The sequence below is a fragment of the Dipodomys spectabilis genome, unplaced genomic scaffold (genome assembly GCF_019054845.1).
Source record: "Dipodomys spectabilis isolate Male_0828 unplaced genomic scaffold, ASM1905484v1 ptg000026l, whole genome shotgun sequence".
NCBI classification, from domain to species: Eukaryota; Metazoa; Chordata; class Mammalia; order Rodentia; family Heteromyidae; genus Dipodomys; species Dipodomys spectabilis.
Window position 1 is genome coordinate 2,290,477 of NW_024870703.1, and position 23,876 is coordinate 2,314,352.

Genomic DNA, 23,876 nt, shown 5'->3' on the forward strand with positions numbered 1-23,876 from the left:
TAGGCTTTAGTCCGCACTGGCTTTTGTTAAAATCCTGAGTTTATTAGGGTCTAGCAGCAATGGAAACAAAAATTAATCTTTCATAGATTTGTCTACTAAAGAAGGAAGATAAGTTTATATACTTAGCATTGCAGCCTGCAGTATGAAGATGTGTCAATGTATTAATGAAAGATGAACCTGTCAGGAGCCAAGTTACTGATGGAGTACATGTCTGCCTTTCTCATCAACTCTTTTGGGACTAGCTCTGTTCTATGTTTTTCTTGCTTCATCTGTTTACTTTGTTCTAAGACTGTCTTTCATGGCCTTCCCCTCATAGTGTAACATCCTCATTTTCAAGTTTCATAATGAGATATTTTGCTTCTGTACTTTTCTTCCTGCCTTCAGTTTTATTCTAACCAAACAATAAAATATAGTTAGTTCTAGAGATTGGCTGTATATATTGGCAGCTTACATTCGTTTTCCAGAAAGGGATTATACTGTTATATTTCCATGCATGTTTACAGTATGTGGAGATTGGCTGTATTTTTAAATTATAAAAATTATCTTGCTATTGTGTCCAACATATCTATAAGATATTTCTTTGTTGCTTTGTATGTCCCTCCCCCACGGTATAATCCCTATTTTTACTATATTTAATGTTGGTATAATTTGTGGAAGTGAGGGAAAAAATAAATTGTTTAAGTAGGGATCAGGTGGACCCATTGCAACAATGAGATGTAGAAGATGTTATGTCAAAAATGAACTTTACAACTTTGGCATGGGGTGGAGTGGAGGGTGAATGGGGGGGATGGGAAGGGATGGTAAGGGGAAACAAAGGAGGCAACAATGCTTGATAAGAAATGCACTCATTACCTTGCCCATGTAATTGAAACCTCTCTGTAAGGTATTTTCACAATAAAAAAATTAAACTGACATACAGATGTGATTATCTGTATACATATAGCGAGATATATTACTGTTCCTGCTTTCTAGGGATGAATATTCGTTCATTTGATTTTACATGAAGATGAACCTTCACAGAAAAAAAGTACTATGGCTAAAAATCAGGTACTTGGGAGGAGGGGGCGTTTAAGCTGATTGTGTGCCATCTAAGCACTGGGTAGGGAAGAGTGAGAATTCACTTGAGTGTTCCCACTTGCTGAAAGTGAACGTGCTAGACTGTTTATTAGTCGCTACACAAATATAAGCCAGTAGTATACAGAGGTAAGTCACATATACATATAAAGTCACATATACATATAATTATAGCCTGAAGAGCTATATTATCATAGTTATGATATTATCATAAAGGAACTATATTATCGTACTTATAACCATGTTTTTTTAGTTGCAGAGTCAAATTGTTATTGAATAAATGCCCAGGTTTTGTATTTCTAAATCCTATATCATTATCATTTTTGTGCATTAGAATTGTCTATGAAGAGTATGTGTGTCCCAATGCTGAAGTCACAGGCTATATAAATGAGGACAGATATCAAGGTGGGACTCACTCCAATTATTTATTACTGAAGTGTGTGTGTGTGTGTGTGTGTGTGTGTGTTTGAGAGAGAGAGAGACAGAGACAGAGACAGAGAGACAGAGACAGAGACAGAGAGTCCTAGGACTTGAAATCAGAATGCTCACTGTTCACTGTCCCTGTGCGTTTTTGCTTAAGCTTGCACTCTAAGATTTGAGCCATAGTTCTAATTTCCTGGTTTTTGTTGTTGTTGTTGAGTTGTTTTTTCTTTTTGTTTTGTTGTTGTTGTTGTTGTTGTTTTGGTAATCAATTGGAGATAAGAGTTGCAAGGGCTTTCCTGCCTAAGCTGGCTTGAAACTACAATCTTCAGATATCAGACTTCTGAATAGCTACCAGCACCCTGTCCCTATCACTGATTTTTAGGACTGTTTAGGTAATTCTCTTCTAATGGCAAGTTGACAATCATTGTGAATAAAAGACCTTTCCCCCCATAACTACAGACAACACATGTATTCTTTGTTATCACTGGCCAATAGCAGTTTCTTGTCAAGACTGCTAGTATTTTTTATTCACATTTCTTATTAGAAAATACTATCCACAGTAGTAGTACAGTCCTGGACACTTGGTACTATCATACCTTGTTGGAGAAATAGTTGATTCTACAAGTTATATTAGCTTCCTCTTAAAATAGTATACTTTTTCCAGGAATTTGCATTTATTTTAAGAAGAATCTTAAATTGAGGGGATAAAATAACTATCAGCACATTCTTCTGACTCCTCAAAATGTCCACTGAAGGTATTCTTTTCTGTACCTGAGAAGGCAGTTGGTTAGAATGGCAAGTTTATATTTGAAAAGAGCATCTTTCTATACCCTTTATGTTTGTCTGAATTTAAGTTCTCACAGACTCAGAAGAGAGAAAGCTTTAGAATTCCAAGGAGTTTAGATTCTTTTAAAAGAATCATCCATCAGAAATCTTTACATACCTTTTAACTCTCCCTTGTTGCCTGATTTGATCAGCACAAAAGCAACTGAAATTGGCACAAAGTTTGGCTTCAGTAAAGGTTTATTAAATAAATCAATGAAACACCATGGCTCAATAAATCATGAGTATTACAGAACCTTAGAACTTCAAAATGTAAAGAAACACTAGAGATCACATTTCAGTCATGTCAATTTGCCAGGAAGAAAAAGGATACCCAGTGAGGCTAAATGGGGTAGTCAAAGGCAGAAAGGTGAAAAATGGGTAAGGAGATAATGGTGTTGAACTCTCGGGATTCTTAGCCCAATGCTTTTACCTCAAAGAATTTTTTTTTTATTTTTATTGTGAAAATACTGTACATCGGGGTTACAATTACATGGGCAAGATAATGAATACATTTCTTATCAAGCATTGCAGCCTCCTCCTTTGTTTCCCCTTCCCATCCCTTCCCATCTTCCCCTGCCTCCCACCCAATCCTCCTCCCCCTCCCCCACCAAAGTTGTAAAGTTCATTTTTCCACATAACTACCTGTACATCTCATTGTTGCAATGGAACCACCTGTATCCCTATTTAAATGATTTGTTTTTTCCCTTTCCCTCCACAAATTATACCAACCTCAAATACAGTGAAAACAGGGGTTATAACATGGGGGAGGGACATACAAAGCAACAAAGAAATAATCTTATAAATGTGTTAGAAACAATCACCTGAAAGAAAAAAACATTTGAATACATATCTTACAGTTAAAAAGAGTGAAATTGCCAAAATTAATTTTTCAAAAAGTGTAGGTACAAGCCTGTTGAAAGTATAAACCATCAAGAGATGCATTAATTTTTCTTCCTCTATTTACAATAATTTTATTTCTTTTGTACTTCATGAACTTTATCAAACTACATGTTTCTAGAATTAATACGTTGGACTTAATGATATTGAAGGCAATAAAAAATTTAATAAAACCCGACATTTTTAAAGTGTTAAATAGTTCATTAAAATATAAGAGCTACTTTAAGAGTAACAAAGACCATTGTAGCTGACATTGACAATTGCCTACCGTATATAGCAGGTATGATATTATCTATACAATGTGTTGAGGGAAAAATTTTCTCAAAATAGTTGAGTAGATCTCCTGAAAGGGGAACTTTAGTAGCTTTCAATATGAAAGAACCATTTCAAATAGCATGTTGTCTGTGAAGGTGATATAAAGGTGTGCTTCCTTTAGCAGAGATAATTGGAGGAAAAAACCTCTGTAGAAACAGGAAAAGAGCATGAATATGCCTGCAAGAGGGAAATGTTGGTGTTTGATATAAGTTGTATCTTTCTGAGGAGGGAGAAAAAAAATTGGCAGAGTAAGAAAAGGATGTGATATTCTACTCTTTATACTTTGGGAAAGCAGGATCCATTTCTAAGAGTCTGCAGTTTAGGCTTTGACCTGAACCATATGGCTGGTAATGGTGGCAATAAGTACATTTGCTGGGCCAAGGGATGACTAGCCAAAAGCTGTGGGCTTAAGTGTAAAAGCAGAGCTAAAGGATAAAGTAGATTGGGCCATATGAATCTCTCTCTATTCCTTAATGTTTCTTAACTGCAGATGGGGAGCTTCCACAAAGCATTTGAAAGTATACCACAGGAACAGTGAGATGTACAAGACACGACGTTGGAAACAAACTTTAGAACTTGGAGGAGGGAGGGAGGAGTTGGGCAGGTGGGGAGGGAAGGGATGGTAGGGGAAAAACAAAGGAGGAGGTAACAATGCTCAATAGGAAATGTACTCATTACCTTACTCATATAACTGTAACCCCTCCGTACAGTATTTTTATAATAAAAACATATATATATATATGTATATATAAAGAGTACCAGGTGTCATGGAGAGTAAGAGAGGCAGGCACAATCAACAAGAATAGGAATGCAATTATAATTGTTGTCCTTTACTCTTCTTTCCATTAGCTCCTTCTTAATAAAGTGAAAGGTCCAGGTCTATGGTGGGAAGATGACTGGAGGCATACTGTCCACTCTCCTTTTGACTCAGCTAGGATGATGGGTGAAATTTAAAGCAAATCTCAACTGAAACTTACAAATTGGATGAAGTTTTTGTTAACCAAACCGCCCAGATATTCAATGTTTCCCCAAAATATTGTTAAATAGTTACACCTGCTTGAAAGCAGTGAACAAGGGAATATAGACACATTAAATACTCTCACATTTATATCACATGTATTGAGAATTTTAATACACATATATATTTATAATAAATTATTACATCTTTGTAATGAGTATGATACAGATGCCCGTATTGTTCCCTTTATTTACTGATGAAAGCAGTAAGACGTTAAGGTAAGTATCTGAATGTTGAGAACATGATGGTGGGATTTGAATGCGGGGTTGTTTTAACACCACTGTTGAAGCTTCTGTGGTCTATAACTTCATACACCTTGGTGGTGTGAGTGATATTGCTCTCCTATCTGCCCAGATCTTGTCCAGCCATAGTTCTGGAATGTAATCATACCATATCACTTGCTGGTCTGCATCACTCCCCAGTAGATAACACTCCAATGGAATAGCTTCCCGTTGTACAAGGAATGAAATCCGAAAGTCTGATCAAGATTTGTGCATAGCCTATCCTCATCTCACACTTCTGATCCTGTCACCTTTGTTCCACTGCAACCCAGTTTCAACTATGATCAGTGCTCACAGGATTATTTTCTTGTCCTGCACTGAACAATGTATTTCTTCATTATAATAGGTTTCCATTTGAGTCCTTTCTTCTTAGGATTATTTTGTCCTAAGTCATCCCACAAATAGTTTCTCGGCAATAGGACCCAGCTAAGTGTCATCTTCTAAGAAAGATGACCTAGTTACCAATATCAATGGCCCAGCACAAGTCATTACCACTTCCTTATGTCTCTCCATTCTTTTCTAAGTGTCACATTTGATGTTTTACTCATTTATTACCATCCCTTTCTCACTCTATTGACAAAAGAGAAGACCTTGAGGATTTTGTTTATTGATGTGATTTAGTATCTAGACTATCATCTAGCAACTGTGAATAGCTAGTATATAATTTTAAAATGAATAGTTTCTGCAGGGCACAGGTGGCTTACACCTGTAATCCTAGCTACTCAGGAGGCTGAGATCTCAGGATCGTAGTTCAAAGCTAGCCCAAGCAGGAAAGTCCGTGAGACTCTTATCTCTAATAAACCACTAGAAAACCAGAAGTGGTGCTGTGGCTCAAGCAGTAGAATGCTCGCCTTGAGCTGAAGAGCTGAGGGACAGTGCCCAAGCCCAGAGTTCAAACCCCAGGATCAACCAAAAAAAAAAAAAAAAGAATAGTCTCTGAGTGAAAATTCCTCTTCCTCTCACTAACAAATATAGTAGTATGTGCTTGGCATGTACTACCTCTGGATTCATCTTTTTCTTGAAATCAAAGATATTCCCTGATTTTCCAGCATTGCTATTTGTTTTCACTAGTGCAAAGAGTGGTATTCTACCAGCCAAGAGTTCCTAATTTAGGCTGATTTCAGTGTTTAACAATTTACTAAACATTGTATTATTTTTATAAATAAATAGAAAAAGAAACACAATAAAATACAGCCCAAAACACTGGCCAATCCTCTAAAGAGGCAGGGAGATGAGTGGAGTTACATAAATACATCTGTTCTCATCCAAGCATAATTCTTCATCACATTTACACCATATGTTTTTACTCCTTATTTTACCTCATACATTGAAGATACCAAGATAACTTTTGTTCTTTTTTTCTTCAGATGAATTTCTATTCATGTTTTTATTGCAACGGACTTCAAATTACCAGTATATATTACTTCCATTGCTATATGTTATTTTTAAGAGTTTCCAAGTTGACTTTAGCCATAGTAAATGGAAGTATGGCAGCCCAAGTCCAGTAGTTTTCATTAAATCTAGTCCCATATTAAAGTCATGATTGTTTTCAAGTACAACAGCTCATGAGTCACAATATTTCTAGAAAGAATCTTGAATGCAATTGCATGAATCTTCTTAACTTTATTCACTATAATGAAAACGTTTTAGATTTTTACCAGCAGATATTCACCCTTTAGATTGATTCAGAAGACAGGTACCAAGTTTCAACCCCACAGAGAATCCTATTGTATTATTGCCCAATGTGAAACATGTTGAGAATAAAATATCTGTGATTATATCCATTCATTTAACGTCTGGACTGTCTGCTGGGATGCATATTAAGTAGATATGTGACACATCTACTCACTCATCAGCTTTCAGCTTTCTCATTTTCTTTTATTTTTTTCTAGGCTTTAAAAAATGCTGCAAAGTAATTGAGCTGATTACTTGTCCCTTAAGCCAAGTGCCATGGTATCGGTATATTTTTTCTATAACACTTAACCCATTGTGTAATAGACACAAGGTCTTTACAATATTCTTCAATGATACTCTAAAGTGCTGTAATGTGAATCTAATATGATTCCCACCAATAAGATCTCATTGCAGTATCTGTTCTGCATGTGGATGCTGGGGAGCATCCTAAACTTCTCAATTTCTCACAAATTTCTTGTAATATTAATGTCACTGTTCCTTAAAAGTATGCATATCACCTCTTAAGATATCATGTACTGTAAAGCAATTTTCCTTTAACTACTATTTCCGAAGTTCTCAACTTTACATTTCTCTTTCAAGGTGCAATCTTAAAAATCAAATTCTTCTGGGCACTGGTGGCTCATGCCTGAAATCTTAGCAACTCAGAAGGTTGAGATTTGAGGGTCACAGTTCAAAGCCAGCCCAAGCAAGAAAGTTTGTGGGGTTTGTGGGACTCTTATCTCCAATAAACCACCAGAAAACCAGAAGTGGTGCTGTTGCTCAAAGTTGTAAAATGTTAGTCTTGAGCAAAAAGAACTCAGGGACAACACCCAGGACATGAGTGCAAGCCTCACAACTGACAAAAAAACAAATTCTATCATTTAAAGTTAACCAAGTTTACCATATGTCTAAAGTGTTTGAATAACCAAAATTATAGATTTTTGGACTTAAAGGTCATTGAAATCTGATTTTGTAGAAAATAAACATGCTCTTTGGAACTTGGTTAAATGAATTGTCCAGTATATATATTGTGTTAGTATTAAGGTTATTTCTGATGGGTAATTATATATGTCATAGTCTTTATATGAATGAGGAGTAGCTAGCTATACATAAAGAATTCAGAAAACTTTTCTGTGAACATATTAGTCTTATAATTTCTTACTTTTTTAGGTAATTATAATTAGTTCCAGAGAATTCATAAATTCTGAAAATGAAGCAGGCTATGTTTTAATTCTGATAGTAATTTCCTCCAGGTTGAAAAACAAGAGCATCTCATTTGTGCGATTCCTAGTTGTTGGGACATCTCATTGTTGCAATACTAAAACATTATGATTGCCAGGGATCTTGACCATGACATTCCTTGTGTGTTACTTGATCCATGTAGAACTGTCTGGACATCAGTACAAGACATAATTGGTTGCTAAAACTTGTGGTTATGTGGATATGCTAATTATTTGCATAACAACACAGATATTAATGTACTAGAGTTTGAGACCATATTCCACTTTTTTATGAAATATGCTTAAATTTAAGCTACACTGTGTATCTTGGTCATGAATTAGAAACATATCATTCGAGGAGTAGGAATTAAGGAGTGTGAGTGTAGAATGAAGGAGTGTGAGTGTCCTGGTATTCTCTCAATTAATTCTAAGATCATGATTTTGTCTGCGGGGCCCTGGTCCTGTTAAAATAAGTGAGGACATTCAACTTAATCGTATTTAAGTTAAGCTTTCATATTGAATAATCTCAAGTCTATTGCTAAGGGTTTGCCTTTTTTTGGAATTTTGGCAGTTTATTTTAGGATTGGCTACCTAAAAATAATATCCAATGAGTATTTTATGAAACATGATTTCTTTCTGCAAAACTAAAGCAGTTGGCCTCAGAATTTACACGTGTTCCACCATACTTGGGATTTCAGAATGTTTTACATGTGTCAGGTTGAAAAACTAAGAAAAGAGTAAATATTCTCTTTGTAGACTATTTGTCCTTATAATTCTCAGTTAGTTGTTTCCTAAATTACACGTCTTTATGGCAAATAAAATTATGCTATTTCCTCTTCAACTTTGTAGAAACTGAGGCTTTAACCTGATACAAATTTTCATCCTTCCTTATTTTGTTAAACTTACCTTATCTTACAGTCTAAAAGAGCTAAGTTTATCATTTAATTTTATAATGTAAACTTCAAGTATATACTCTTGTTTAATCAAGCATGTTTTTGGCACAATTTTCTTATGTACTTAAAACTGGTCTTTCATAAACTATTCTTTTCTGTCCATTTGTTTTTTACCATTTGTTGATTTATCATCTACTTTGTGTTGAATACAATTGGTGACTCATGTGATTATAGGAAAGCCTTACAAACCCATGTGATATTGGATTAGATATGAAAAGTGAATTAATCAAGAGCAATCACAAGAGCCAGTTTATTGACTTCGAGGAACAGCATGACTTTCTTCATGTAAATCACCACTTGATTTCTCTCTGCCCATTTGTCACCTTTGGAGAGTAGGTGGATTTGCTTACAGATTATTTATCTGGTGAATCTCAGTGGAAATATAGGTCAAATGAAAACTCCATATTCAGAAAATAGGAAGGATCAGTGTCCTGAGAATCAAGTTCTCTGTGAACGCTTTTCAACCTCTCTTTGTCTGCTAACTTTTCCTATGAAGTAGAACTTAGGGATTCCTGTGGAAACGCATTCATGTGTTCAATTTGCTACCATATAACTGAATAACTTTTACACCAATGACTGAACAACTTTTATACTATGTTATTAATTGGATCATTTTAAGTCTTTTCTGGAATAAGACATTTGTTTATGAATCATGCGATGGCATAGTCACTTATCGATGATGCTTAAGAAGACCAACATATTGGGTTATATTTTCATATATGTTTTACACTTTGATTCTGCTTACAGCTTTGATATACTACAAAATGACATTACTCTTCTGAAGGACATGCTTCCTCGTCTTTGAAGATGCTTTCATATTGCCCTTACAGAGTTTTTAGGTATCATCTGATGTAAACCAGAAGCTATTTATCACCTCAGTGACTATTTGGATACATTCCAACTTGTCCAAGTAGGACTACAAAAATAGATGTGAGCTGACCACCACAGAAGCACAAAACCATGCCGTCTTTCTAAGAATGTTTATAAATGCAATCAGTGCTTAAATGGGCCTTGTAAGTGTTCTCTACACTGATGAATGATATGTGGTTTATTTCCAAAGAGTTTGCTGACTTTGTTTTACCTATTCTAGTTGGGAAGTTATATTTCTTATATACCATAACTGCTCCACTTAGGTGGTTTTGGACTGAGAAGTTAAATTTATTTCTATTACTTTGGTAAATTCAGATCATATAATCAGCATATCAAGTATTTATACTATTCTAATTCTTCCAGCAAACTTTCCCACAGTAAAGCATGTAACCAAGAACTGTGTAGTTCTATCTAAATTGTGGAGGGGTTAAAAAGTAAATAGTACTGAAATCTAATGGCATTCTTCCATTTTGTTATTCCCTTCCCTTCCCCAAATCAGATAAACGAACATACAAGACTCAGGGTACTAAAATAAAAAACAGTACTTAGGTGCATGTTCACAAAATTGTTTTTATCTCTTTTCCTTGTTTTTAGAGCATTATTCTGAAAATACATGTTGACATGGTATGTTAGACAGAAATGGAATTTACCATCATGAGGCTGAATTCTTGTCCTGTTTCTTTTAATGGCATGCTTTCCTTTTTTGACTTGATACTCATTTGACAACATAACTTCACTTGGTTACTGTCATAAACTGAAGGTCGAAGTAGATATGGGTCTCTAAAGTTCCATCTAACTTGGAAGACCTATTCTGAGTATTTAATGGGACTATACAATGTTTTTCCCTTTTAACCTTCCAAAAAGTAAATCTCACCATAGGCAATGTATACATATGTATAGAAACCAGAATCCAGCTTAATCACTTACTATAAAAAATCAGAACAATAAATATTAACAAAAATATTGAAATTTTTGAAGTTTATTGTTTGTTGTTATTATTGTTTATTTGTTTTTTGTTGGTTAAATGATCTGAATTCAAGGCAAGTGCTTCACAATGTGAACCATTCAAGGCAAGCACTTTACAATGTGAGCCATGTGTCCACTCCTGTTTGCTTTTGGTTATTTTGTAGATAGATCTCAGTTCTCATTATTTTCACATGGGCTCTCCCCTGTGTCTTTGGATTATAGCTGTGAACAAACATGCCAGGTTTGTTGGATAAAATGTGATTTTACAAAATTTTACCCCTTGTTGCACTCCAACTACAATTCTCTCAAATAGTTGGGAATGGAGGTATCATTCCCCATGCTCAGCCATTTAAAGTATTTACTAAGGATTGGGTCTCCAAGTTCTTTACCAGATGTGACAAATGCCATGGGATTGCAAGATACCAAACAAAACTCATTACACCTGGTCAGTATTTATCTAAGTACCCTTATCAGTGCACAAGAAAAAAAAATCAATAATTTCTCCCAAATTTAAATTCTTCTTTTTTAACTTTTACCAATTTTGAGACTGCAGAGTAACATGTGAATATAATTTGACTTTTGCCTTTTTCTAAATATTAATAGATTATCTTTTCATATATAACATTTTCTGTAAAGTTTAATATCTATTACTTTGCTCATTTCTCCTATTATTATGTAAAAATTGACATTGAGTGCTTACCAGAAACTGAGGTGCCATTTGTTCGCAGAATATTTTACCTCCATTAAAAAATAACTTTTTACCTTCTTATGGAATTATTGGTGCATACATTCTTAATTTCAGTTTCAATAAATTTATCAGTATTTTATTAATATGTTTTATGTTTGTGGTATAAATTTTAATATACTCTTGTATCATGATTTCCTACCCTGAAAACCATCTGCAGATATACTTGTCTAATTAAGCCTTAGTCCAGTTACAATTGGTGTTTGTGAACAAAATGACATAATGATACATTTCATTCTGTTCACACAGCAGATGTCCAGATGAGTAAAACATGTGCATTGTATAACTCAATAAAAAGTAATTATCATGTGTCCTTAGGGATATTTTTATTTTGGTTGTATTTATTCTCCTATAATCTAAATCAATGCAACTTCCTTATCCATAAATTGCTAATAAATGTCCTCTTTTACCCAGGAAAATTGCATCCTATTCTTTCTCTGGCTCATCCTGGTTATTTGGGGCTTCTTTTCCTTCTTATCTTTAGAGATAACTTCTTGAGTAGTTGCACAAAAGGGTTATCATTCAACATGCCAGTTTATAAATACAATGCACTTTGATAAATATCACCCATTTATCATTCTCCCCAATTGCTCCCAACCCCACTCATGCCCTCAATTTTTCTTGGTTTCATGGGATATGCATTGGATATTTTTTTTAAATTTTACTTTATTGTAAAGATGCTGTGCAGAGGGGTTACATGAGTAAAGCAATGAGTACATTGTCAATTATGACTTCATTTTTGTTTTTCTGTGGAGCTTGTAGAATCAGCTTTTGAAGTTTTCACAATTTTAAATTTCTATTGATATACTTACTAGGTCTTTATTAAATTTGTAGAGTTAGTGATATGTATTAAAGCATTGGTTCTCCCCAGTATATAAAAACCCTGTAGTCATTTTAAATGATCTTAGTAAACCAAATAATTTTGGTTTTTCAATTCATGTAGTCATACTTGCTAATGTGACCTTGCTTTCCTCACTTAACATCTTTATAATGTTCATATTTATTTATATCTTTATATATTAATTTTGACTATGGTATTTGTAGAATTGTAGGTGTTGCAAACCCTTGTCCAGTTCTGGTCTCTAAGGGAAGATTCTAGGTTTGTATAGTTTGTATTCTTCATTACTGATAACTTGTCACCATATCAGATAAGAGGGAATGAGAAAATATACCATTCAGCAACTTTTACCAGATGCCAGTACTGATATTGTCTCATTCTACCCTCCTGTCAATCTGTTATCACTAACCAATTCTAGAAAACAAGATTTTAAAAGATGTATAATTGTCCCAATAATTTGGTTCCAAACAATTGTTTGGTTCTAAACTCATGTTCTGGTCCATACTTTTCCCTAGTTTATAGCAAGACTATTCAGTTGTGCTGATATTCATTCTCAATACTTAGCTACTTGCCATGATGAACTGACTCTATAAGTGTATGTATGTATGTTGGTATTTGAACATATAGGAATTTAGTCAGCTATGGCCACTCCATTACTGGTTAAAAAAACAAAAAAAAAAACCAATTAAAAATTAGCACCGGACTTACCACTTGGTTAATGTTCTATCACAATATCGAATGTATAAATTGAGGGGACCTAGTATTATGGACTGGATAGTCTTTAAATGGGGTCTGTTTTGCCTGATACTATTTCCTCTAATGACTTACTATCTGGCAGTGACTGTTCTAGCATAGCTTAGGCATTGTCACAGGCCCCAGATGCTTACTTACTGTCTTAGTGCCAGGGCTCACCTGTCTCTAGTCCCTTACAGCAGTTTCTACATCCAGGAAGTCAGATCAGTGTGGCCCTGATGAACTGAAACCTTCATTTGAGCTCCAATTCTAAGAACTGGATTAAATTACCAAGTGAAAGTAGTTCTGAAGTAAAACATAGATCTTTCACCCAGCCAGGCCTGGTAGAATATATGTGTAATTTCAGCTTTTGGAAGGTTGAGGAAGGATGAACATGAGTTTGAAGGCAACCAGGGCTGCATAGTCAAACCAAGTTGCAAGAAAGCCTCTAGCCAGAGGAGATAAGAGTCAATGGTACATCAAGGCCCCAGTGAGCCAAAAAAAAAAATTATGTTATATTGCAAGTGGGACATATTTACTTTTTCCAGCACTTTTTGTAATTATCCATTTATAGTTCATCACAAGCTGATTCTCAACCATATTGTCCCATTTCCTTTGGCTCACGTAGGAAGTCAAGGGAACATTTGGTTTATGCTCTTCTCTTGGTTCAACTTACCACCTCAGGGTGAGAAGACTGCTCTTTATGAATAACCATATTTCTGTTTGAACTATTGAGGATCCACATTGCTACTTCCAACTATTGTAAAGACTGAGATAGGCAGAAAACACTAAGACTTCATTTACAGGCTATCCCCAAGATGATACACTGGAATTTTTAGCAGTCGTTCCTAAAAGCCAGTCTCACCATCTGTGTGGTGGGACTAGGAAATGAATTAACATTCCTCTGGACTTAACTATAACTCCATCTATAAGGGAAGGAGGGCAGGCTATTGCATTGTAGGAAATCCACTTATTGCCAGGTCAAATTCTGTTATTTTCTCTCCTTTTTCTCCTCGCTGGATAATTTGTTATGGTCTCTCAGTGATGAAAATATTTGACTCTTCATTGAAAAAGATCTTTGCATAGAAATGTTGCACAGAAAATTAAAATAGCTCATCAGTTGGATGGAGAGAACGGTGCAAACATGGAATCCATTGTTGCCAGCAGAGTGAAACCATCCGCTATGCATTGATGCTACCTAATTCATGCCCTGGAGATATCACAGAGCGACTTTGTGATCAGAGCTCTTGCAGTGATACTTAAAAATTAATTGAATTTTCGAGAATGTCAGTTTTAGCTACTGTCGTTGCTGGCCGCATAACTGAGGAGGATTATTAAAAATACACTGCCACCTACAGCACTGCTTGACTCTTTGACAGGACTCTTGCATACATGTCAATTGGACAAAGATTTCCTTTGGTTAAAATGATTTGTCACTGTGTTTGTCTAAGATATGCTGCATAGGGTAATTCTTTTGTTTTCAATGGTATTTCTTTACTTATGCATACATATATATCTTGTTTTTCTTTAGGAAAAGAAGAATATATCGCCACTTTCAAGGGATCTGAATACTTCTGCTACGACTTGTCTCAAAACCCCATTCAAAGCAGCAGTGATGAAATAACTCTGTCCTTTAAAACTCTTCAGAGGAATGGACTGATGCTTCACACTGGGAAATCAGCCGATTATGTCAATCTTGCCTTGAAAAATGGAGCTGTCTCTCTGGTCATTAATTTGGGATCAGGGGCCTTTGAAGCACTAGTGGAGCCCGTGAATGGAAAGTTTAATGATAATGCCTGGCATGATGTGAAAGTCACCAGGAATCTGCGTCAGGTAACAGCGCAGTGGATAAGAGAGAGTAACTGACTTTGGTTCTTGCTACAGCTCTTTGCGCGGTATTTGAAAAACCTTAGCGACATGATACAGGGCTCCTCAGAGTGGCTTATAAATTAGCTTTTTTGTTTGGTTTGGTTTGGTTTTTCTTTTTTTTTCTTTTTTTCTTTTTTAGATGAATCTTCCTGCCATACTTGAGCAGGGGCATATCTAGAAAGTAATGGGGCCCAAAGGCTGTTTTGATCCTGTGACATATGACAATCTCCCGAGGGCTGCAAGGCTATTCCTGCACCCTGCCCTTCCTGTGATGTGTGTGGTTTTTGTCCTGTTTTTGTTGTTGTTGTTGTTTAGTTTTAGTTTTGCGTGTGTGTTTGTGTGTGTATTTTTTGTTTGTTTTTCTGGTTTTCTGGTTTTAAATTCTAGTTTCCATAGTGATCATTTGGAAGCATGCACATTGGGATCATTAATCACAGTTCCTTTTTTGTCCTGTGGTGACATGGGGGTTACGCTGATCCCTACTGTCTTCTAACTCCCACTCCCCAAACAGAAACACAGAAGCTCTTGAGGGGAAAAAATGACTTCACAGTTTAATATCTTCTGATGAATCTCTCCATGAAGATATATATATATATATGCATACATATATATATGAAGATATATATATATATACATATATACATGTGTGTGTGTGTGTGTGTGTGTGTGTGTGTGTGTTTAGTACAGATACTTCAAGTGAAACTCCAAATGATACTGGAGAGGCCAGCTTCTCTTTAGGCACCCAATTTCTGTTTTTTTCGTATTTTTTAATTAAATGATTGTAAAAGGCAATATACTAAGAAAATTTCAATTTACTACATCTTTGCATCCACATATACTGTATTTTTAAGTGGAGATTATTACAGTGTGTATACATATGTATATATATATATATACATACATATGTATATACATACGGATGATAGTGGATAGATTATCCTTCTGTTTTGATTGTGAGTTTGGTTTGAAATTATATGTGAAGTATTACAGTGACTAATTTTTTGCAGTCTATGCTGATTCCAAGCTAATATCCTTAACATTGTTGTTTCTCTGAACAGTTGCAGAGTGACCTGATTGTCCTGGTTTTCCTTTTACTAAAACAGCCCTCTCTTTCTGAGCTGTTAATTGTCTAACCTTTTCCTTCCTGCTTCAGAAAGGCTTAAACTCTCTGAGCTAGAGAATCAAACAAAAGGAGCTTTAGGAGTGGAGATTTAGTTAAGGCAGATAATTTAAAACAGAAGGATTCTTGAGCCATCCCCCAAAGACCCTTCTAATGCCTTGTTGACATGAGAGGGATCTGCATGCTCCTCACCTGCCTTGGAAGAGGTTTGCCCACCATCAGTGTAGCTGTAGATCATGAGTTTCCTGTAAGTCTGTCTCTTTGGTTTTCCTTTGTTTTGTTTTGTTCCCCTTGCCCCCTCAGATACTCCTCAAGAGACTGAGGTTGACTTGAGAAAAGCACAGAAGGAAGGGTGGGTCTCAAAGAGCCCACTTTCTAGATTTGCCTTTGCTCAGGTTATATACATATATGTCAAGCTGTGAATTGGTAGCTCCAAGGAAACAGGAATCTCTTATCCAGCCGGGATGCATGTGTGGCAGGACAGATGAAAAACAAATCCATTCTACTCATTCTATGTGTCAGGATCTTTTGCTTTTGTTTCATTGCAGTAAACTGTGACCCTTAAAGTCCATCAATATGACCGAAGGAAGTTTTGAAGTTGAGGAGGAGTCCTTGTGTGCTGTAAAATTGAGTAGTAGGGCAAATGCCAACTGATTCCTACTAATTTGCTGGGGCTGGGCCTGGGCCTGGGGGCGGGGCTTGGGTTGTGGGGTAACAATTATGGTTGTAGAGCAGCAGTGGTCAGCTCATGAGATTTAGGCCTTTGAATCCCTTATAGACTTTTTGCAATGTCTCTCAGGATTACCCAGGAAGACAAAGGGAACGTTGTCATGTGTCTGTTTCTGTCTAGCAGCAAGATATGAAAAATAATGGCAGGAAAAAGAAAAATCTTTCCTCTGTGGGAGGCCTATTTGTTAGTCTGCTTTTTTCTTGTAAAATTTTTTTGCCCTTTTTCTATGTTACTAACATGCTTAATAACTAACATGTCATTCATGGAATGTTTCATTCTACTAACCGTTACCTGAATCAAAAAAAAAAATTGTACTAACATGGTAGAGACCATCATATTTTTTAAGTAACGATCGTTATTCTGTTCACAGTTTTTAATTTCCTTTCTCCCCCCTTCTCCACAAAGCACTCAGGCATTGGACACGCTATGGTAAACAAACTACATTGTTCGGTAGATATCATTCTAATTGTTTCTTATTTTGGGTTTGCCGTGTGTTTTCTTTCTTTCTTTTAACTGTAGACATCATTAACAAAAGAGGAACTGCGGTTGGTACTCTTCTGCTTACTTTGACCTCCTTCCTTTCATCTGTTGTTGACTTTTCTTATTTTTTACCTGTTCCTGTCAACTTCTGTTTTCAAACTCACCTGTAGGGGCATCGTTTAACGTTTCGAACGTTTTTTTTTTGCATCCAGCTGTGGTTAACACGGAATAAGAAAAAAAAAAAAAATGGTGGCTGGCCTGAGTGACCGCAGGCTCAGCCAGTCTCTGACCATTCATGATGCATGGCATGGAGACTTGATTTGGGAATGCTGGGGATGCCACACCCACTCATCTTTCCGTCATCACAAAGCAGTTGTTTTTGTTCTTTTGGTTCTCCCTGTTTTCTTTCCTTTCTTTTCTGAACTGTACCTCCTGCATGTGCTACATTGGGCGTGTATGGCTTCTACTGGTTGATTTGCCTCTCCTCCTCCTTTGGCATGGACTTAGGCACTTGCATGCTGACACCTGCTGCTCAATAGTGCAAAGAGTGACGTTGCTGGAAATAAGCTTGCGCCTTTTATGTTAACAAGGTGCACGTTGTGATTAGTTGATGACAGACCACTAAACTTTACTAATACGTAACACCAGCAAAACTAACCTAGGAAGCATTTTACTAACACCATTTTTGTGTCTGCTGAATAACTTTTGAGTTGCAGTAGGGACAATGCTGACACTAGCTCAATAATCACTTAACGTGCTAACTAGTTTAGATCTCTCAGGGTTAGTTGAATAGAACCTAAGAATAAACCTCAAACAGACATGAAAATGGGTTCCTCCATAGGTCTAAAACTAAAAACCAAACAAACAGAAAAAAAAATAAAAAAATAAAGAAAAACGAAAAAGTAAATGAAACCAAAACACAAAACAGGCATATCCCAGGATTACAGTCTCTAGGTCTGAGTATAGCGTGTCCTTTCCCTGTGCTTTGTTATCTAGGTGACAATATCAGTGGATGGGATTCTCACCACAACGGGCTACACACAAGAAGATTACACTATGCTGGGGTCTGATGACTTTTTCTATGTTGGAGGCAGTCCCAGCACGGCAGACCTGCCAGGGTCACCCGTCAGTAACAACTTTATGGGCTGTCTCAAAGAGGTAAATACTATTATTGCGAGAGTCATTCCTAACTCATGATCTCATCATTTCAGATCTGGATGGAAAGCGCCTCTGTTGAAGACCTGCTGTTTTCAGAGTCAAATGGCACAATCTTAAATTGAGTCTTGAATTGTTTGAGTGGGAGTGGGAAACAGGTGGGGGCAGGGTGAGGAGCAGCTCATAGAACACTATGAAGTATGAAGCTCCTCCTCTTTCACGGTAAGCAATCCACAGTGGAGATCTGCCCAGATAGTTGTGTATGAGCTAGTAAAAAAGTCAAACAAAAAGAGGAGCTGGGTGGAAAGTTACATGTTAAAATGTAATTGCTCGTTTTGAGCTTAATGTTTTAGGTGTTCTATTCACAAGAATGACTTGACAGTTGGGAAAGGGAAAGACTTAAAAGAAAAGAAAACAAAACAAAAAGAAAAAGATGCTATAAGAGAAAAAGAGACTATAGGAAACAAACCAGAGAAGAAAAACAAGAGTCAGTTCAATGAAGTATTCTTTCTTTTATTTTAAAAATCTTGTGAGAAGAATAAATTTGGGTCATTAGTGAGCTTGATGAGTTTACTTGATACTTAGCTGAGAAAAGTCAGCTGATTAAAAATAGTAACTTCATCCCTCATTCGTAGCTGTGGATTTTCTGTTGCACTTCTGTGCCTGCCCCACCACCCCTACCCCACCAATCCTGGGGCTTGAAACTTGGGCCTGAGCATTGTCCCTGAGATTTATTTTCTCAAGGCTTGTACTCTGCCACTTGAGCTACAGCGCCACTTCTGGCTTCTGTGAAGCTAAGTGTCTCCAGGACTTTCCTTCCCAGGCTGGCTTCAAATCACAATCCTCTGATCTCAGAGGCTGATCTCAGCCTCCTGAGTTGCTAGGATTATAGATATGACCCACTGCACTCCGCCTGTTGTAACTTTTTATAGGATTGTAATTTGTTATGTTGTGGGAATGATCAGAAAGTCTTGAATTCCTATTCATGTGAATATCTTCTCTAATATCTGAATATCTTCTGAATATCTTCTGTTTTTAATTATTATTTAGGTATACTCCAATTTCACCTGGCTACCAAAGCCTGAATTTTCTCTGAGGTTGTATGACTACAATTTAATAGTATGAAGTTTTAAGATGTAAAGTTGATTGATGTGGGCACTAACTATATTTAAAACTTACTACTTATAGTTAAAACTTACTAGTAATCATTATGATTTTGACAAGAGGGAAAAGAGAAATTATTTCAGGTTAGGAAAATCATGATGATTAAAAGAAGTTTCCTGAAAACCTCTTCTTGGAAGTTAAGTGCCAAATCCATCCCTCATACAACCCACTCTATACTTCGGACTTTTATGTCCTACTTTATCTATAAGAGGGTAGAGTGACAGTACATTGGAAAATGGAACATAATTTCAAGAAATGGAAATCTAGCTAAAGAGTTTTTGGAGTATCATGTAAGATAATGACAACAACACCGCCAACAATAATAATAACAGGGATTCCCTGAGTTCAGTTGAGGCACATTGCCTTCATCTACATCTGAAAGAACACATTTTCATATATAAAGCTTTAGCTATGTGCCTTAATCTGAAATGACAGGTTCAAATTTGACTGGACTTCAGCTTAACATCTTTACAGTTTAAATGTTTATGAGTATGTATTAGTACTTCTCTATTTTCGTTACAGTTTAACTGTTTATTAGTATATATTAGTACTTCTCTATTTTCATATTAATATTTTAGCCATCAAAACTACAATAGCATATAGATAAAAATGAGTAGGTTGTTCTTCTAAGTGACATTTTATTTGGCAGGTAGGGGAACATAGCAAAGGGCTTCAAAGATACTCTTTCCCTTTCTTTAGATTTGAGATATAAACCACTTCTCTCTATTGATGGTGCCTTTCCCACTTCCCTGGCTTCCACAGCCTTGTCTACATGTTGGTTACCAGTACTGCCAATTTCATCTTGACTTGTGTAATATATTTCCCTTTATTTCCTTTTGATGTAGAAAAGTGCCTTGACAACCCGTCTATAAATCAAAACATAGAGGTTTATGTGAGTCCTAGTATCTACCCGTGTCGGAACCATTGTTTAGAATGCCCTGTTATTCCTATCTCTAAAATGAAACACTGACAAAGTGCCACAAACTTTGAGTAAAATTATCGTGTTTTAGGCAAGTCAGCTTTGTAAAATTGTGCAAAGGAAGGAATCTACCAATTTTCATTTGCACCAAATCTCTCTTAAGAGTAAGCTTATTACATATTTTCCTAAACTATGGCTTACACTTCCTAGCTTATCAAAGCTTATACTTACATAGCATGTTACATGCATGATACCTTAATTATAACTTTATTGGCCAAAATATTTTATGTTAAATTTAGTAGGCAGTCTAGTACCTCACAGGATAACTAGATCTGGGAGAGATTTTTTTTTTTAATATCTTGACTGATACATAGAGCAAATTTTGGCCTAGGAAGAATCTTAGAACTCATCCTCCAAGTTTAATCTCATTTTAGAAATGGAGAAATGGTCCTGGAGGAGTTACTAGAACAAAACCAATGAAGAGATAACTCAAGTTTAGAACATAGAATCTTGACAGATGAATTATGGCATTTGAATGGTTGTTTCATTGTAGTCAATGGCACTCAAGATATATAGCAAGAGATGTCCTACTGGTCTTTCTAATCCATGGCTTTATTCTCTTAAAAATTACTTCATTTATGGAAACAACATACAATATTATGTTTTCATTACAACCAGTGTAGGTTTCTATTTCCTAATATGACTTTTGATTCTGTAAAATGAGACGTAGACTTGGTGTACCTTAATAAGAAAGTTACTTTCATTAGAGTGGTTTTCAATTTCAAAAAAAAAGATGAAATTAGTAAAAATTATAAATCTACAAAATCTAATCTGAACTTAATTTAGTACTTAGTTTAAAATGAAAAGACATGTATTTCTAAAATGTATGATCAGATAATTTTGTTTTTAATGTTTATAGCTTTCCAAAAATTAATCAAAAAAGTCTTTGGAGATCTGTTTGAACTGACTGAATATAATTTTCACTGACATAAATTTCAAACAAAATGAAGAGAAAACTGTCAATCATAGTTGCCATTATACACAGCCTAATCTATGAGCTTCCTGGAGAATAGTAAGCTATTAAAATATACTTTACATTCTGAATTTCATAAAAGCAATTTTAATTACAATTTGGCAGGAATATGTGTTTATGTGCTTTGTGTTTTTCATAGCAATGAATAAAAGTTGAAAAATGTTGATTAAGAATTTTTGATCATTTGGGGCTAGTTGAGTGCTTGCCTTGCATGCATGTGGCCCTGGGTTTAATTCTTTAATACATAAGCAGAAAAAGCCGGAAGTGGTACTGTGGTTCAAGTGGTAGAGCGCTAGCCTTGAGCTGAAGAGCTGAGGGACAGCGCCCAGGCCCAGAGTTCAGGCCACACGACCGACAAAAAACAAAGCCAAAAACAAAAAAAGAATTTTGATCATTTGAAGTTAAATTTTGTTAAGCAGGGTCATTGTGTATCTGCTACAATAGGAGAGAGATGTGAGGGAACTCTGGACTCATGTCATTGAGTCAGATGCTTGGAGTCCATTTGAGGACAACTTTAGCCCTGCCTATTCACCTTACACCTCTTGAAAAACATTTTCCTGTATAAAGGTATCACAGTTAACTCCTAAAATGCTCTTTAGAGATATTTAAATCTTCAGATGAAAGTCTTACCAGTGCATGTTTTCATCCCAATATTGTGATGATGAGGACTTTTATAGTAAATAGTCCACCAAGAAGCATATTGCATCATCGGTATTAATCTTCCCACAGAATTTGCTTCTGTACTATGTAATTCTTAATCTCTTGATGTCCAAAATTCTTTAAAACATCTGTTCTTCTGAGGGGTGAGCATGCTTTAGCATACTTTGCTGATTTGGAAATGAAAATGAAGGAGAAGGAAAAGACCGTGAGATTCATAAAACACCTTAGATTCCAATCTTTATTGGAAGTTTGCTTTTGGTCATATGTACCTGCTGGAGATTTTATAGTCACTTCTTTGAGTGGAAACTGTGCCAGTATGAGGTAATTTAAAAAGTGGATGCAAAGAATTGTTCAAAATGAGCCTAAGGAAAGATTCTAGAGGCAAAAAAAAAAGAGGAATTCTAGAGAGAAATAAATCCCTACTGAAAATTTCATCAGCCTAATTAGGTCAGCTCAGCCTTTAATTACACTTGGAGACTTTTATCACAAGAATTTGTAAGATGTTTTGAGGTAGATGAAGTAGAGGCAATATCCAATCTTAGATCAGCGTTTTTCCTCACTGTGAGAAATGAATGGGTGATTTCTCAACACAACCAGCATGGCCCTCTCTGTCCAATACAATGGCTGCATGGTAATTCCCACAATGCACCAGTATACTCATGGGAAAAGGTAAAATATTCACCAGTGAGAATATGTCATTGGTGAAAAACATATTTTTGGCCCCTATCTTTTCTTGACAGAACAGAACGGGAGGAAACTTCACAGAATTCTCAATTTGTTCCCTATTTTGTGGTATACCCAACTCAACAGATTTGGGTTTTCACATATATTTCTGTGCTTGTTTCCCTCTGTGATCAGAGAGAAACAGAGTACTCATCATTTGCATGTGAGAGCAAATACCCAAGGAAGATTTTTTTCATTTTAGGTTATTTTTCCAGTTTTGAAATTAAAGACTTTGTGACCTATAAGAAAAGTTGGCCAATTAGTAACTTTAAAAATATGGACAATCCCACCATGTGGGAAAATGGAAAGTATCCTGATTGTCAGGGACCTCCTCAGGTGGCTCTAAAGGCTGAGCAATTTCTCCCCAGTGTCCTGGTTTGTTGCTGTGTTTTGTTTTACTACCAGATTCCTTACTGAGGCTCCTGCTTTCTTGGCTTTCCTCTCTTACTCAATTGCCATTGTTTCTAAATTGATCGGCAGCATTTTACAATCCATTCCTTCTTATATGCTTTCTTTCTTCTTTAGGGAAGAGAGCTGTGTTTTATTTCCCCACTCTACTTCATCCTAAATATTTTCCATGCATATTTGTGTATTTTTAGTGTATCACTCTCTAACTATAAATGATATTACCACTTGCCTGAAAATATATCATAATTTGAAGCACTTGAATGGGTTATTTTAAGATGTTTGCAAGTTTCATAGCCAACAGGGAAATATGAAGACATTCCCAAAAAGCAAGGCACAGGATATGCAATGGATGTTAAGTTCATATTAGCTGACTGGTAAAAGTTTCCAAGCTGGATCAAATGTTTACTATAGGCATTTTATTACTCCAGGGGGAACAAGGCTAATTCGTACATTCATCTGTTAAGAATAACCTCTTCAAAATAATCACAAAATACATTCAGGCTCAGTTCTCTGGACTTAACCATTCTATCCTGATGGTAAATGACCATTTTCCATCTACTCGGGGCTACTTCTCAAAAGTGGTTCTTCTTTTAAACTCATGTAGTCTAAATTGCCTCAATTAGAGAGAACACAAATGGACCTATAGTATTTTTTTCAGAGAAATTCAAATCTAGAACAAAATTTTCAGTGCTGGAATTAAAACAGGAAAGATGACAGTTTTACCAAAACAATGGGGAAAATTCAGTAGGGTCAATTACTTTTTTGCAAACCTTAGAAATACTGA

The 23,876-nt window shown here is 35.8% G+C and overlaps 1 protein-coding gene across 15 annotated transcripts in view; it reads left to right on the forward strand.

Annotated features, from left to right (window-relative positions):
- The window catches only part of Nrxn1 (neurexin 1), a 1,031,461-nt gene that overhangs the window by 367,807 nt on the left and 639,778 nt on the right, over nt 1-23,876 (forward strand). For 8 of the 15 annotated variants that reach the window (XM_042675426.1, XM_042675428.1, XM_042675444.1 and 5 more), the window contains 2 exons: nt 14,363-14,664; nt 18,027-18,188. In XM_042675426.1, the coding sequence (XP_042531360.1) occupies nt 14,363-14,664; nt 18,027-18,188 (464 nt within the window). Of the gene's footprint in view, nt 1-14,362; nt 14,665-16,955; nt 16,980-18,026; nt 18,189-23,876 lie in introns of all 15 variants that reach the window. The other 7 variants (XM_042675422.1, XM_042675423.1, XM_042675430.1 and 4 more) reach the window with 1 other exon arrangement.